This window comes from Elaeis guineensis, chromosome 5 (assembly GCF_000442705.2).
Source record: "Elaeis guineensis isolate ETL-2024a chromosome 5, EG11, whole genome shotgun sequence".
In the NCBI taxonomy this organism is placed as follows: Eukaryota; Viridiplantae; Streptophyta; class Magnoliopsida; order Arecales; family Arecaceae; genus Elaeis; species Elaeis guineensis.
This window is the reverse complement of record NC_025997.2, coordinates 123261045-123276396: the sequence shown is the minus strand read 5'-3', so window position 1 is coordinate 123276396 and position 15352 is coordinate 123261045. Positions and strand designations below refer to the sequence as shown.

At 37.1% G+C, this 15352-nt stretch overlaps 1 protein-coding gene across 2 annotated transcripts in view; it reads left to right on the top strand.

The window, feature by feature from the left end:
• The window catches only part of LOC105046018 (probable LRR receptor-like serine/threonine-protein kinase At1g06840), a 53953-nt gene extending 48729 nt beyond the window's left edge, over positions 1–5224 (top strand). For both annotated transcript variants that reach the window (XM_010924494.4, XM_073258397.1), the window contains one exon: positions 4496–5224. In XM_010924494.4, the coding sequence (XP_010922796.1) occupies positions 4496–4837 (342 nt within the window). In that variant the 3' untranslated portion in view covers positions 4838–5224. The remainder of the gene's footprint in view (positions 1–4495) is intronic.
• The last annotated feature ends 10128 nt before the right edge of the window (positions 5225–15352 follow it).

Here is a 15352-nt window from a genome sequence, read left to right as displayed (position 1 = left end):
GAAAACACATCGTGTTGCTTGTGCAGAAAATTTATTTCATTCTAACGGAGGAAGATGAACAAAGCAGACACATCCAAATGCATGTAGCATACCAAAATTTAGTTGTTTTTGAAACAAGAAAAATAAGGATATTCATTATTAAGAATTGGAGACAAATGCCTGTTGATTACGTAAACATCAGTCCATGCTGCTTCATCCTAGAAAGTGGACGAAATGGAAGCATCAAGCATAAGAGTGTGAGTAGCATCAAGAATGTGTCAATGCTTTCATTCATCAACCCCATTTTGCTGAGTATGGAGACATGATCTTTGTGAGATAATATCCTTGGTTTGAAGAAGGTTTGAAAGTCATTTGAGGTACATTCCCCTCTGAATAAGAACGTAAAGTTTTGATATGAGTTTCAATCATGGACACAAAAGCCTTAAAAGCAAAAGAAAATTAGATTTATTTCTCGACAAATAGAACTATGTAAAACAACTGTAGTCATCAATAAATATAACAAAGTATCTGTATCCTAAACTAGAAGTGGTGGGAGCACACCAAACATTAGAATGTACTAGTTCAAAAGCTTTAATGAAGGTATGAGAACTATCAGAGAAAGGTAATTTCTTATTTTTTCCAAAACAACAGCTAGAACAAAAAAATCCTTAGGAGTAACATTATTACCAAGAGGATCAAAAAGAACTAAACATCATTGTCAATTTTTGAAAATTTAGATGTCCTAATTTTTTATGCTACAACATCCATACTTGATTTGAATTATTTTCATAAAAAATAGAACAAGCAGAATTATTTTTAATGGCTTGAGTCAAAGTAAAAAGCTGTCCCTCCTTACTCCCTCTCGCGATCGCTTCACTGATTCCAGGTCTTGTATTAGACTCATAGGTGAGAATGAGATTTTACAATTATTTTCAACTAGTTGACCAACTGAGAGTAAACTAGTAGATAGTTTAGGAACAAGAAAAATATTTGTTAGATTAAGAGTGGGTGAAGTAATATTACCAATTCTGATAATGTCAAGCCTTGTTCCATCTGCGAATGTCAACTTTAGAAAGACCATTATAGGAAGATAAATTTCGAAAACTAGTGGATGAAGAAGTCATGAAGTTGGATGCAGCAGAATCAATATACCAGGACTTAGAGGAATGTTTACCTGAAACTCCTATGGCAAATATGGCTCATTGAATCATCTATTAAATAGACTCAACAGAGATTGAAGGCTAGACTGTTACAGAGGACTGGCTATCTGCAAGTAAGGATCCAGATAAAGAAGTCTCTGATAATTCAACATTTGTATGGAAAGTCCTTGCATCTTTATTCTGATGTCGAAGATGACATTCAATGATGATATGCCCTTCTTTCTTACAATAGTTGCAAAATTTTTTCTTGCAATTTTTTGCAATATGTCCAAATTTCTTGCATAAGCAACATTGGACTTTCTGAGGATCACGTGATTTAAATACACCACGAGCTGCAAAAGCAATCATTGAAGTTTCTCCATGGTTCTCCTGATGAGCTTGAGAAAGAATTCTTTGTTGTTTATGCAATACTTCTTTAAAGCAATCTCCTAGATTAGGAACTGGCTTTTGTTTCATTAGATTAGCATGAACTATCTCAAATTCAGGTCTGAGCTTCATCAAAAATTGATCCCTCATTTTTTTTTCTTGTATATCTCGTATAGCGGAAAAGGCTGTTGGAGATATATTCTCATATATAATAGAATTATATTCAAGCCATTGATTCATAAATCCTGAGTAATACTCTTGGACGGTCTTACTTGAGTATACCTATTAGTTTCTATGGCGAGATTGTATTTCTTGTCATCATTATCTTGACGATAGATATTTTTTAAAGATTCCCATACTATAGTAGCCGAGTCATACATACGTAAATTGATGCTAATATGGGGTTCTACCGAGCTAATGATCCAACTCATAATTTTTGTTTTATTTTTCTTCCACTTTTTTAATTCTTCAACTTCTTATTCTCTTGGCCTTGTTTCAGTACTATCTACATAACCTCACAGTTCTTGCCCCATAATAAAACATTGTAGTGTAAATTCCCATAGTGAATATTTTTTTTTTTATTAAGACATATAGAAACAACAGCAGATTTATTTCGAGAATCCATTTGAACCAAGATTCAATCAAATCAAGGCGATCCCAAACAACCAATGAATCGGGTATAATGTTGCTGTGAGAAGGAGAAAAAGAGAACATGCCAACCCAAAAATTTCGGTCTTTGCTTCAGAGAACGTTGAACCAGTTGCCAAAGGCTGTTGGAGATGGTTTTCTCTGCTGGATCAGTTGTAGAGATAATCGTAGCAGAGAAAAAATCACTGATGCACAGATGACTCGAAGAAAATTTATGGACAAAAATATCTCAAATTGAACTTACTGATTCAACCCAGCAAAGTTGCGACTGAGGATTTGGATGAGCATTCAGAGGAACGGATCACTTAGGCTAAATAAAAGATCCAAACCAAAATAGTTTGGGTTCACAATGGACAAGAAACCAGGCCGAAAATTCCCAAATGTAGAAATTTTTCTAGAAAATTTCAAAACCAAAATTACCTCAATAACCTTGCTCTGATACCATATTAATATCGAGAGCACGAAGAGAATTATAGAGAATTCTAGAATTGCTTGCCTCAAGGTGAAAATTCAAGCCATATATATATATATAGATATGATTTATACACCAATATCGTATTTACAAATAAGAAAAAAAATGCAATCAATGCTAATTTATATTGGTCAATTAAAGACCAACAAATCAGGAAAATAAGTGATTGTCAATTAGAATTATGTCCAGCCTACAATTAGAGATTCCAGCCTACAATCAGAAATCATGTCTCCTTGTCAAATATGCTGATAATCTGATAATTTATATTGGTCAATTAAAGATCAAAAATTAGGAAAATAAATGGCTGTCAATCAGAAATATTTTAGCCTATAATCAAGGAATCTTATTTTCCTTGACAGATGCAGCCCATCAACCATGAGGCCGTTGTCGACTTGTCGCTAAGTGTTTTCTCGCCCTTCAAACCCAGCCCTGCTCCCAACATGCCCTCCACTACGCCAATTCCCAAACCCTCTGCTAACCTCGCCCTCCAGGACATCCAAGCTCTTCTCGAGGTCAATCCCTCCAACTTTGACACCCTAGACCTCACCCGCTACCTCTGCACCACCTTCACCGTGCTCCTCGCAACTTTCCCTAGTGATGTATGAGTATAGGGCAGCAGAGGGAGATGAAAGTGAGGGTCTTGTCGCCGACGCTATCGAAGAGGTCGTTGCACTTGAGGGTGAGTTTGTAGACGATGTTGGAATAGGAGGTGGGCATTCTAGGTTTTTGAAAGAAGGGAACAAATGAATGGGAGAATCAGGACTCGAGGTTGGGGGTTAGTGGATTTGAGTCAGCAGGTTAATGGGTCTATTTAGGTTTGGGTTGTGTCTAGTTGGGTCAAAAGGATCAAAATTCAATAAACCTAGACCCAACCCGGAATGTCGAACAGGTCCAATTTCGGAACCCAGCGTTGCCCTATGGGTCAGGTTGGGTCTAAATGGGTTAGGTCAGGTCAATTCATGGGTTAACTGGACCAATTTGCAGCCTTATAGATGTGGAAGTTATGATGGACGACATGGAAAGCTTGCAATAACTTTATAGGAGCTGGATAGTTCCAAATAGGATTTATAAAGCCAATCCATGCCCAAATAGTTGGTAAAAGACTTGATGGCTTTGGTTATGGTTATCTTTATAAATTGAGAGATTGATGTTGTTTAAAAAGGTAAGTGCCAAAAAAAGTCATGTTTTGCAATACTCTGTGAAAAAAAACGAGGGTCGATAAGGAAAATGTTTTGGTTTTGATTGAACCATTGTATATTCAGCTACTAGTTTTATTACATCCTTGCTTGCTCATGTCTGCAAAAGATTGTTACATTCAATGGACGGTAATGACCTGAGAACCTTATTGACAATTATAGTTATTGTACCAGACCCTAAAACATTTTGAGAACTATCAGTTTTAATCAGGAAATTACTCTGTTATGGCGCTTATAATTGCTTGTAACATCAAATTCCCAGCTCTTAATAAGGAATATTTTGCATTTTTTATTGTATTATGCATCAGAATATTTACACAAAATAAGTATGTTTTAAACAATTTGAATATTTGGTGAATGTAACTAGTGATTGTGATTGTCTATTTGACAGCATTACAGCAGCCATAATGCATATCCATTTGCTATTATTTATCTGCCTTTATCTGTGTTCATAACATAATGGAGGGGTATCATATCAAGATTTTTAGAATAATGCTTTGAAACATTTAGTCTATGTCTCTTCTCAGTTACCTACAGGGCTCAAGTACCCGCTGATGTAAAATATTAGGATATGAACTAGTTGGATGCTCTGCCACCATGATATGTTAAATATCTTAGTTCAACAGAATCATAAACAGTTTTTCCAACAGCTGATATGGTCTCCTATAATATAGGTGAGCATGATCTGTCAATCTGGTATGATGTTCTCGATCATTGACAACCGCATGGGATCTTACCCTTCTGAATGCATTGAGAAGTTTGTGTCATTAGCACTTAGATGCTGTCAAGATGAGACTGATGCAAGACCTTCAATGTTGGAGGTAGTCAGAGAGCTGGAGTGCATATGGCGGATGACACCAGAAGCTGATGCTACACCATCAGAGTCCATGGCAACAGATTCTGGCAAGATATTTACACCAAGTTCATCCTCAGTATCCAGGAACCAATACGTGTCATCTAATGCCTCTGGAAGTGACCTTGTCAGCAGCGGATTCCCCCTCATTACCCCTCGGTGATGCAGCAGTGCCTTTTTATTTAGAAAACATGTATATGTTGGTGTCATGAACTTCTTTCCCTTTTTTCTGTCCTGCCCCCTTCCCTCGCGTACCCATAAAGATCTGTTCAGTGTAAGGGACAAAAGAAGCTATGTGGATTTGTTCTCTGAAGCGGTATTTTTGTGAGTTAGTATCTGGTCATTTGCATTGATGCATGTGCAGTTAGGAAGTGCTGGATATATAGATTCACTGTTACAAGATTTTCATTGATTAACTCTAGAGTACTAGCAAGCTTGATGGGGTATTTTTAAGGTTCTCTGAACCTTCCTCCACTTTGCATTCATGCTGTTGAATATCCATATATATGATGTACCGACATGAACTAGCTCACCATTTTTCCTTTTTCTCTTTTTATCTTCACATTTTTTTTAACCATTTCTTTTGGCATTGCATTGTTTTACTTATTTTTAACATTTCTAGAATTTAATGTTGCCAATCATTGTGCTAGATTTCGATAGAATACATTATGTGGGATGTGGTAATGGAATTTAGTTTTGGTGAAGAAGCAGTTTCCCCCTTTTTTAATTTTGTGCGTGTGTGGATGTGTCTGCTCTGCACAATCCCCAGAAGAATGTTATTAGGCTGGTTGACACGTAGTTCATTGTGAGACAAGTTTAAAAGGTCTTTTGAATTCTATGGCATGATGTCCAGCTGATTTGGGTGTCGATACTATGCTTTCTACCAAAAAAAAAAAAAAATGTTTGGTATTGTGTATGGACCCATTATGGTCAGATTAGAACTCTCTTATTTTTCATCAGTTGGATGATATTTTGAGTCTAAAAGCAACATTGTGTATGAATTGGTTAGATGAAAAACCCTCCTGGCTTATGGTATTGGTCGTGCTTTGCTTCATTGTGATGAAAAGCCCGTGCGGGCGCCTTATTTCTAATACTTTGACGAAGAAGAGATGTAAGATGGATCAGCTGTGACCTGTGGCAATCGAATAAAGCTGTAATGTTGAATGCCTATTTTAATCCATTTCAGTTAACCTTACACTTGAAATTACAAACATCATCCAAAGGTTGATCTATTGTAGTCTGCTGACTGGTCGATCTTGTAAGGAGTTATTGCAGCTGACATAAGCGTATATATCACAAGATATCAGATGGTGCAGTATGAAGATTTGTGCTGAGAATTAGTTAATGAAGGGGATTCTGCGAACAAAAGAAGTATGCATCTAATGATAGAATATGTAGAAAAGGACCATACGTATCTTGTTCGCAAAAAATGATCTGTTAGAGATGTAGTGTACCACTATATACACCCAACTGCTTAGGAGACCATTGTTAACCAGCTTGTATTATATGTGCATCCTTCACCAACATGTGTGCATGGACTAAGATAATGCGTGCACACATCTGATGAGAAGCATGATGATACGATGAGACTCGGAGCACAGCTTTTCTAATGTACAGAATAAATGTGACTCGGGATTGCAATGCTATGATCTAAGCTAGTGAACCAGCCAACTTTGCCGGAGGCGAAGAGAACAAAGTCATTGATAAATGGGGCATCGCAATAGTCTGAAGCATCTGTGTCGATTAACAGCAGAGCAAGGCGAGGGGATTGGGAGGGAGCAATGGTGGAGCAAAGTAGCTGCAGTAGTAGCAGTGGAGTAGATAGGAAAGGAAAGGGGAGAGATCATCAGCGTCGAGAAAATAGATATCATCATATGGAACCAGGCTCTGCTAGCTCCCAAGTGTGACAACAATCTCAATTAATCAATAGCTGGATTTAATTTGACTGATTTTGGAAGCACATGTTTTTCTTACTATTTACTCTACATAATGGACAACTCCTGAATTTGCTTCACGAGCGGAGGCTCCGGTAGAGAAGCCTCTAAATAATTAATTATAGGTTAAAGTGCTTTGAAACATATAAATATTTCATGGATCCACTTAGTTAAGGGAGTTTGTGTCTGATAACTTCCTTTTTGTTCTTCCATCATTCACTCTCCCTTCTTCTCAAAAACACTTTGCATATCACACGTGCATAATAATACCGGATAATAATTACGGAAGGTTAAAAAAGAAAAAATCTTGCAGTTCATATCATTATGAGAAGTCTCATAATTATTGCGTTTTAAAGTTATTATTTAATAATAATAATAATAATAATAATAATAATAATAATAATAAAACTTTTTGCATTACTCTTGCTGACCTGCCCCATGCAGAACCCCTTTTTTTTTTTAGCAGAAACACATGGAGGAGAGCACATAGGATACCAGAAAGGTATGGACGGGAAAGATGGTTAGGGTGATTTAAAGATGGCTGCTTCAGCAATTGGAAATCCACGGATCTTACTTCAATATTTATTGATACTTAGAAAGAAGATATAGTGAAGTAGAACTCTGCATGGGTTTGAATCCACTGAGTTCGAATTCTAATAGTAAGATAAAGATAAAGATTTTTCTTTTTTTTTTTTTTTTTTTTTGTTTTTCATCAAACATGGTGATAACAACAAATCAATGAAATTAGAGACATAGGATAGTACAAGAGAGAAGGAAAGAAAGAAAAAAAACACAGAATATTCAGATTCCAAAACAGTCACAAGAAGGATACAACAGCCAAGATTAAAAATAATAATAATAATAATAATGATAGGAATAATAAAAGAGTGTTCGGTTTACAAGCACTTAACTGTGCCTAACACTGAAACTATGATACACCCTCTGTACTTGCCTTCATGGAGGCCCTTTCCATGCTCCTTGCCCAAGGTGCCCTGTCTTGGAAAAATAATGTCGCAAGCTACAATTTTTTATCACATCTGAACCCCTTCTTAGACAAACAGGGGCCTCCATGCCTTTCTTATCTATAATTTGATCTTTTACATGTCAATTCCTGTCACTCGATTACCATAGTTGTTCCTTTATTTTTTCTTCTTCTTTTTTTTTTTTTCGCTATGATTTTTTTGATTCCATCATAGATTTTGGATACCTGTTATTCCCGATGATGTTGACGCCAACGTTGGTATATTTTTTCCCTACAATTCATTCCTTGACTCTCCAGCGATGTTATATCGTTGAGGCGTTTCATTCATTTTCATGTTTTCTTCATCTTTTGCTCTTTTCTTTGGATTTTGTTTCTTTTTTGCTCTCTTTCTCTTTCTGGTTCCAAAGAGTTATTGGGTGTTGTCAAGTTTGCTGTTAGTTGAGATCGTATCCCTACCTCGCAGGATGTGAATTGCTTGAGTAGGCAATCATCGCCATGGCTGGAAGAAAAGAATTAGAAACTCGTGGACATGACGCTGGAAGACCACTGAAAAAGCATCTGCCATGGCTCCGACCTTGTTGTGGCTGGAGGGGGCAGTTTGGATAGCCCTACCGTTTCCGAAGCGGAGCTTGTGACTTGATTACAACATTGTAGGCGGAGAGCCACTACTCACCCACTCCGTGCAGCGACTAACTTGATAGCCGCCAATGCCCGGGATGTTCTTTGGATATATATGGGGGCGGCTCTTCAGCATCTCAAATATATTTTGTTTTCTGATTCTTCCGAACGTATTCACATAAAATTTGTTTGAATGCTCCATCTTTATCAAAAAAAAAAAAAAAATTAATTTTTAATATCTACTGATCCAAGTGATTACTGTAGCAGAATCTCCTTCTATAACCGAAAGTTTTGAATAGTAGCTCGAAGGCCGTACCAAGCTGCCGTTGCTTCAATAATCGGAACAGAAGTCGGCTGATAGTCCCTGATGAAAAAATCAATCCCAACACGATTCTACATGAGAGAGCCGTCAAAGTTAATTTTTAAAAAACGTGGTTGTGGGGGCTGCCAGGAGACAACGGTCTGTTGATGAGAATCCGCAAAAGGACGCAGAATGCGACTGCCCCAGATTCTAGTTCCTCTTAATTTTTGGCTGCTCGCAGCTCGATACCACTTATTAGACCGGTGCCAAGCATTTGCTAATAATATGTTCGGAATCTGCGTTACGGTGCTGAAATAGTTCCTCGTTTCTGCTCTTCCAGATAGGCCGAAGGAGATGAGCAATAAAAATTTGCCACCATCTAAGATCTTCCACTTGTGGAGTAGAGAGAAGAAAATGCACAGCTTGATCGCAAGAGATTAGAGGAATAGTTAATAAGTTTTCCACAGCTATCCGGATTGAACGAACCTTGGTGCATTAGAAGAAGGTATGATCCATTGATGAGATAGTTCCAAGTCTGGTGGAAGGAAAATGAGAAGTAGGAAGCTTGCCCGGAATCTGAACTTTTTTGTTGGTCTTTAGTTTCTAGATTCTATGGATGTGGTTCCCCCAAGCGCGATAATGTTGAATCATTAATGAGTAGAGTTTATTGACCACAATTTTCCTATGATAACCAGGACCCCAACAAAGCTGATCACTTGGGCCATTGATAAAAATTGGGATGTTGTAAATTTGCTTGAGAATGGTTGAAGGAAATCAATGTGAATTAGCATTGTAGTTCCAGGATCCATTTTCACTGATGAAGCAACTGACAGTAGGAAAATTGATGATGGAGTCGGTGTTGTGGCATAACGGCCTTCTGCATGCATTGATATTGTCTTCTCCACTCACTGACCAAATGAAGTTTGTGAGCAATTAGGTGAGCACTTTGATGAATTGCTTCCCATATTGCAGAAGCATTGGTAGGCAAGTTGTGGGAGTGCCAATTGCCTTGGAATTTGTACTTAGCTCTCAAGATCTGAGATAGAATATAGGTTGGTTCCGAGATGATACAACCTGCAATTTTGCTAATGAGAGCAGTCCACCAAAGCTGAACGTTGGGAATGCCCAAGCCACCTTGATATGTAGGTTTACAAATAGCATCCTGGGCAATAGTGTGAAGTCTTCTAACACAGCAATCATGTACCCCAACAAAGCTAGATAAGACTGAATTTAGCCATTTGAAGAAGGTAATAGGGACTGTATTAGAAAGGACATGAATTGGAATCGAGCACCAAACTGATTTGACGAGTGTGACTCTTCCTGCCATTAAAAGGGTCTTCCATTTCCAAGTTTGCAGCTTGCAATTGATCTTATCTCTTACCTAAGCAGTTTAAGTACTCAGCAACAAGAAGATGCTTCAGGACTAAAAAATTACCATGGATTTATCTAAATTAACTGCTTGGCCAGATTGCAAACAATATGAAGAGAACACATTTGAAACTTCTGCAGTCTTTCAATTTTGCTCTGGATAAAAGCAAACGGTCATCCACAAACAGAAGATGGTTGATACAGGGTCCCTTGCTAATGGGTTAGCATCCATAGATAGCACCTGAAGAAGATTTCACATGGAGAGCATGGGTCAGCATCAAAGCAAAGAATGAAGAGATATGGTGAAAAAGGGAATCCCTGATGCAAGCCCATAAAAGAAGAGAAGGTGTCTGTAGGAGAGCCATTTGCTAAAACTACAAAATTAGGATTTGTAATGCAAGCTTGAATCCATCCGACAAATTTAATAGGAAAACCAGAATTGAACATTACTGTCTTTAAGTAGCCCCCATTGACTCTGTCAAAAGCTCGTTCCATGTCCACTTTGATTGCCATCAATGGACGGGCAGCAGAAGCTTTGTTGAGAGAATGAAGAAACTCTTGGGGAGCAATGATATTGTCAAAGATACTTCTTCCTTTTAAGAAAGCAGCTTGTTCATGGGAGATCAAATTAGGCAACACCTTCCACAGATGAAGAGAGAGAATTTTGAAGACAAGCTTATAATTGGTGTTACAAAACTGATTGGACGAAAATGTGAAGGGTGCATGGGATTTTGAAACTTAGGAATGCGGGTGATAAAAGTAGATTTCCAAGAAGCCGGCATTTGACAAGAAGCAAAGATGTACCTGACTGTAGGTCTAAAATCAGATCGGATATCAGCATATCCATATCCATATCCATATCCATATCCATATCTATATCCATGTCCATATTTATTTTGTCTGACGAATACAAATATAGAAACGGATATTATCCAGATACAAAAATTTAAATTTATATTTATTTTAAATGAATACGAATACAATTCAGATATTGAAAATATGGATATAATTACATATATAAGTTGGATAATTAAACTTTATGAGCATAAAATCAAAAATATTATTAAAGAGATGATAAATCAAGTTAATATCATGCTTATATAATGGTATATTTTTTAAAAAAATTAATAATAAATATGATAAAATTATATAAAGTTAATAGATAGATTTAAATATTCAAATACGGATCGAATAGTCGTCTATTCACATTCACTTTCATTCCTACCTGACTGCCTCATAAACATCTCTTCCAACAACATTCCAATAACCCTTATAAAAGCTTGGTGGAAAACCATTAGGCCCTAGGGATCTGTTAGAACCCATATTTTTGTATCAGTTACTTCCTCGAGCGGAAAACCAGCATCCATATCATTAAGGACATTTAAAGTAGGAGGAAGATTAGGCTGTTGAGTGACCCCAATATGATTCTAACAGTTAGAAAAATAGTCAACAAAGTATCTCTGAATGGCTTCACCATTATTATCGATCTCACGTTGGGAAGATTTATGGAAAAAGCTAGTGTTGCAATCGCCATCGATAACCCATTGGATTCTGGATTTCTGATGCCAAAAGATCTCATATTGCCTAAGGACCTTATTATGCTTTGCAAGTTTGGATCTAAGAGTGCACAGATCATCAAAAGTTAGACCACCAAAATCAATGTCTCGCTGCTGAAGATCAACAGTTCGGTTTCAAGAATTTGAAGTTGAAGAGTGAGATGACGGAGTATTTGTTTCAATGTTTGAGGGCTCTTTTAGTATTCTTGAGCTTCTTTGGTCATTTGGAAACAAGTGATCCCCTAACAGCAATATGCCAACCCTTTGAACCATATCCCTGGATTCCCAATTGTCCATCCAGAAGTTTTCAAATCTAAACAGACGACAACTTCAACGAACAATTTCAGTAGTGATAAAAAAGGGGGCTGTGATCCAAAGCAGTTCTTGCAAGGTACTGAACATGCGCATCTAGGAATAAGTCCGACCATTATGCACTCGATCAAGATGCTCCCAAATTCTAGCCCTAGCTACCGGCTATAGCTATCAATTAATATACAGGGCTAATCTGGTCTATACTTCACTTGCAAAAAACTAGTGCTTAAGTACGAGTGACTTTTGGATTCATAGAGTTCTTGCTTGACCAACAAATTGAGGAATGCATACTACCTATTAATTCTTGAGATCATTACTGAATTTTTTTTCCTTTAAAATCGATCTCAATGTGTGCATTATTTATTTAGTTTGCTAGGTCTTGTTATATATCATTTTCTTGTCTCTGCTTGTTTCATTTATTTCACGTGACAATGAGAAATTTTCCACAACCTCCCATCTGTTTCCTTTTCCATTCATGAACACTACTAATCTATCTAATAAACATGAACAATGCTGTGCAATCAAGATTCTGGGGACGTAACAAACATGAACAATGCTGTGCAATCAAGATTCTGGGGACTATTAAGTTGTGATCTTCTGACCACACGCTGCCGGTTCAAATAGGAAACTTAAGACTTGATTGGCAACATAACTATTGTGGTTAACAGCTCATGACTTGGCATGTGAGACCTACGGCCCATAACTCAGGGGTTATATGGGCTGTTTTGAGCCTCATGGTTTTGCCCGTTAATGTGATAATCCGGCCTAATGGGCCAAAAAGCCCACAAAACCCATTTAAAAAAAAAAAAAATAGGGAGGAAGACTCCCGATCGGAGTCTTCCTCTTCCCCGATTCCGATCAAGAATCGGAGTCCTAGGGCCATTAAAAGACCCTAGGACGAGCTCTATAGGAACCCCCCTCCTCTCCTCTAAGAGTAGATCCATCAGTCACCGACGATCGCCGGAGTTTTTCTCCGATTTTTTCGATTGAAGCCGCGGCCCCTCGACCTGTGCTCACCGCGATTTCACGCCGGTGGGGGTCATCGGAGGCTGTGGTAAGGCCTCCTTCCTCTTCCTCTCTTCTCTCCCTTCTTTTCCGTACCTGTGGGCACGATTGCCGGCGACGGATGTCGCCGGATTTTGTTGGAAAAGAAAACCCCCTGTTCTCGCTGGTTCTTTTCTCTGATTTTTCGGTACCGACGGTCACCACCGACCGCCGGCTATGGCCCTTCCGAATTCGGGGGAAGTCGTCCCTTGCCGCAGGCCACCGCCAGGCAAGGTGCGGCCGTGAACGGCCGGTTTAAGGAACGGGGATCTCTAGGTCCCCTATTTCGGCCTAAGAAGGCCGCAGGAAGAAGGAAAAAGAAAAAGAAAAGAAAAAGGAAAAAGAAAAGAAAAAAGAAAAAGAAAAGAAAAAAAAATGCAAAATAAAAAAATAAAAAATAAATAAAATAAATAAAATAAGAGAAAATTTTCTCTCTCCCCTCTTTCTCCCTCTTTCTCTCTCTTCTCTCTCTTTCTCTCTCTATTTTCTCTCTCTAAGAAGAAAAGAAAAATAAAAAAATAAAAAAATATATATATATAATAATAATAATAATAAATACATGTGAGAGAAAGTTTCTCTCATCTCTCTCTTAAGTCTTTCTCTCTCTAGAATTGGACTTTCTCTCTCTACATTCTCTCTTCATTTTCTCTCTCTAGATTTTCTTTCTATTTTCTCTCTCTAGATCCTTTTATCTCTTTTTATGGATTTTGTCTCTCTAGGGTCATTCTCTCTCTCTGATTGCATCACAGATCCTAGGATAAACTTGAGATGAAAATATGATGATCTGAGACTGCTCCGAAATTCATGCAGTAGATTAGATCCCGATCCGATCCTTCTTCGAAATTAATAACATCGATCATGGTTAATCCATATTAAGTCATCTTGATATAACCTCTGATGATCTCAATCATGATTGTCACTTTTGAAGGATACGAAGATTCTCTCTCACTTTCTCTCTCTCTTTCTCTCTCATGATTGACTTTCTCTCTCTAAGAAGGTCTATGAATCCTGTATCGAGTCATGCCTTCATCTTTTAGGGGTTCATATTGACTCTAACAAGATGATCCAAAATTGCTTTGATATCCGTGCTGTATGTCAACCTCATCTGATCGTATCAAAGATCTTTCAAATTTATTATTAAAGAATCCTATTAATTGATCTTGACCTTAATTCGATCTGTGCTTCACGATTTCTTGATCAAATCACTTAAATCTGACCCTCAGATCAGAGACCCTGAATTGCCCTGATATCTGAATGGTCCGACACATCCGGACAACGGTCCTCTTTTCTTATGATTTAATCTTATTATATTCATGAAATAGAAATTGACGATGATTTGATATTTTAAATAGGATTAGCTGATTCTTCTAACGAAGTCTGAAGATCTAAGATGAACGAAGTAAGTGGATTTTATGCTCCTTATTTATTTTAAATGATCATGTTTTTATGCAAAGAATTGCTATTGATAAAATTATAATTTTTTATAAAATAAGGATCGGCATATGTAATATGAAAAAGCATATTTTATTATGAGCATTGATTTCATGAATATGTCTTATGAAAATAGTATGCTTATGAAGCATAAATTTCATTAGTTTTCCATCTATGTATATTTATGCTTTAAGAAAAAGATATAATGATTTCAAAGGCTCTCAGATGGCTATGAATGAATTCCTTCGGGAAGGTCAACATCCGGAGCTAGCATCCACATGAAACATGGCCCTACCAGCGGGTATAAAGTTGGCACATGAATTAAGAACTCTGTCGATTAAAAAATATGGCCCTGTCATGGGTATAATAGTGATCTTAGCACGAATATCTGTGAGCAATGTTTTGAAACATGACATGAATACATGATGAAAATGATTTACGATTCATGATTGTGAAATATACATGATTTATACATGCATGATGAATTTATAACTTATTTTGTTATATGCTCTATAAAATACTTTATTTTATATTATCTGCTATTTTCTAAATATTGCATTATCATGAAAAACTTATGTTTGATCCGATAAGGAAGCTCAAGTTCTACTTACTGGGCTAGTGTAGCTCATATTCTTTTTGTTTTCTTTTTATTTGAACAGAGAAATAAGGTTAGGATCGGCAAAAGGAATCCAAACTTGAAGATCGGCATAGCAAGCTTGAAAATTTGGCAGCAGAAGTTTAATTTATTTTATAATCATAGATTTGTAGTTATTTATGAATGTTGAGATTCAGGTTAGTACTTGCTTTTGGATTTAGATGCTCTAAACCAATATTGATTCGATTATTTGATGAATAATAGAATTGAATCTTTTTATTTGACGGATTTTAGATGATTATGATGGATTGGCTTCGTGTTATCGTGGGCTCCATCCCTCGGTAGCATGGCCGTGTTATGTCCTAGATTTGGGGCGTGACATTTTATGGTATCAGAGCTAGGTTATAATCATTGGGGATTATGATATAAATGATATAAATGATTAGGATATGATAGAATAATATCAGAGTCTAGGTTTAAGATCATTGAGATTATAAAGTGATATCAAAACTTTATGTATGATCAATAGGATGTGAC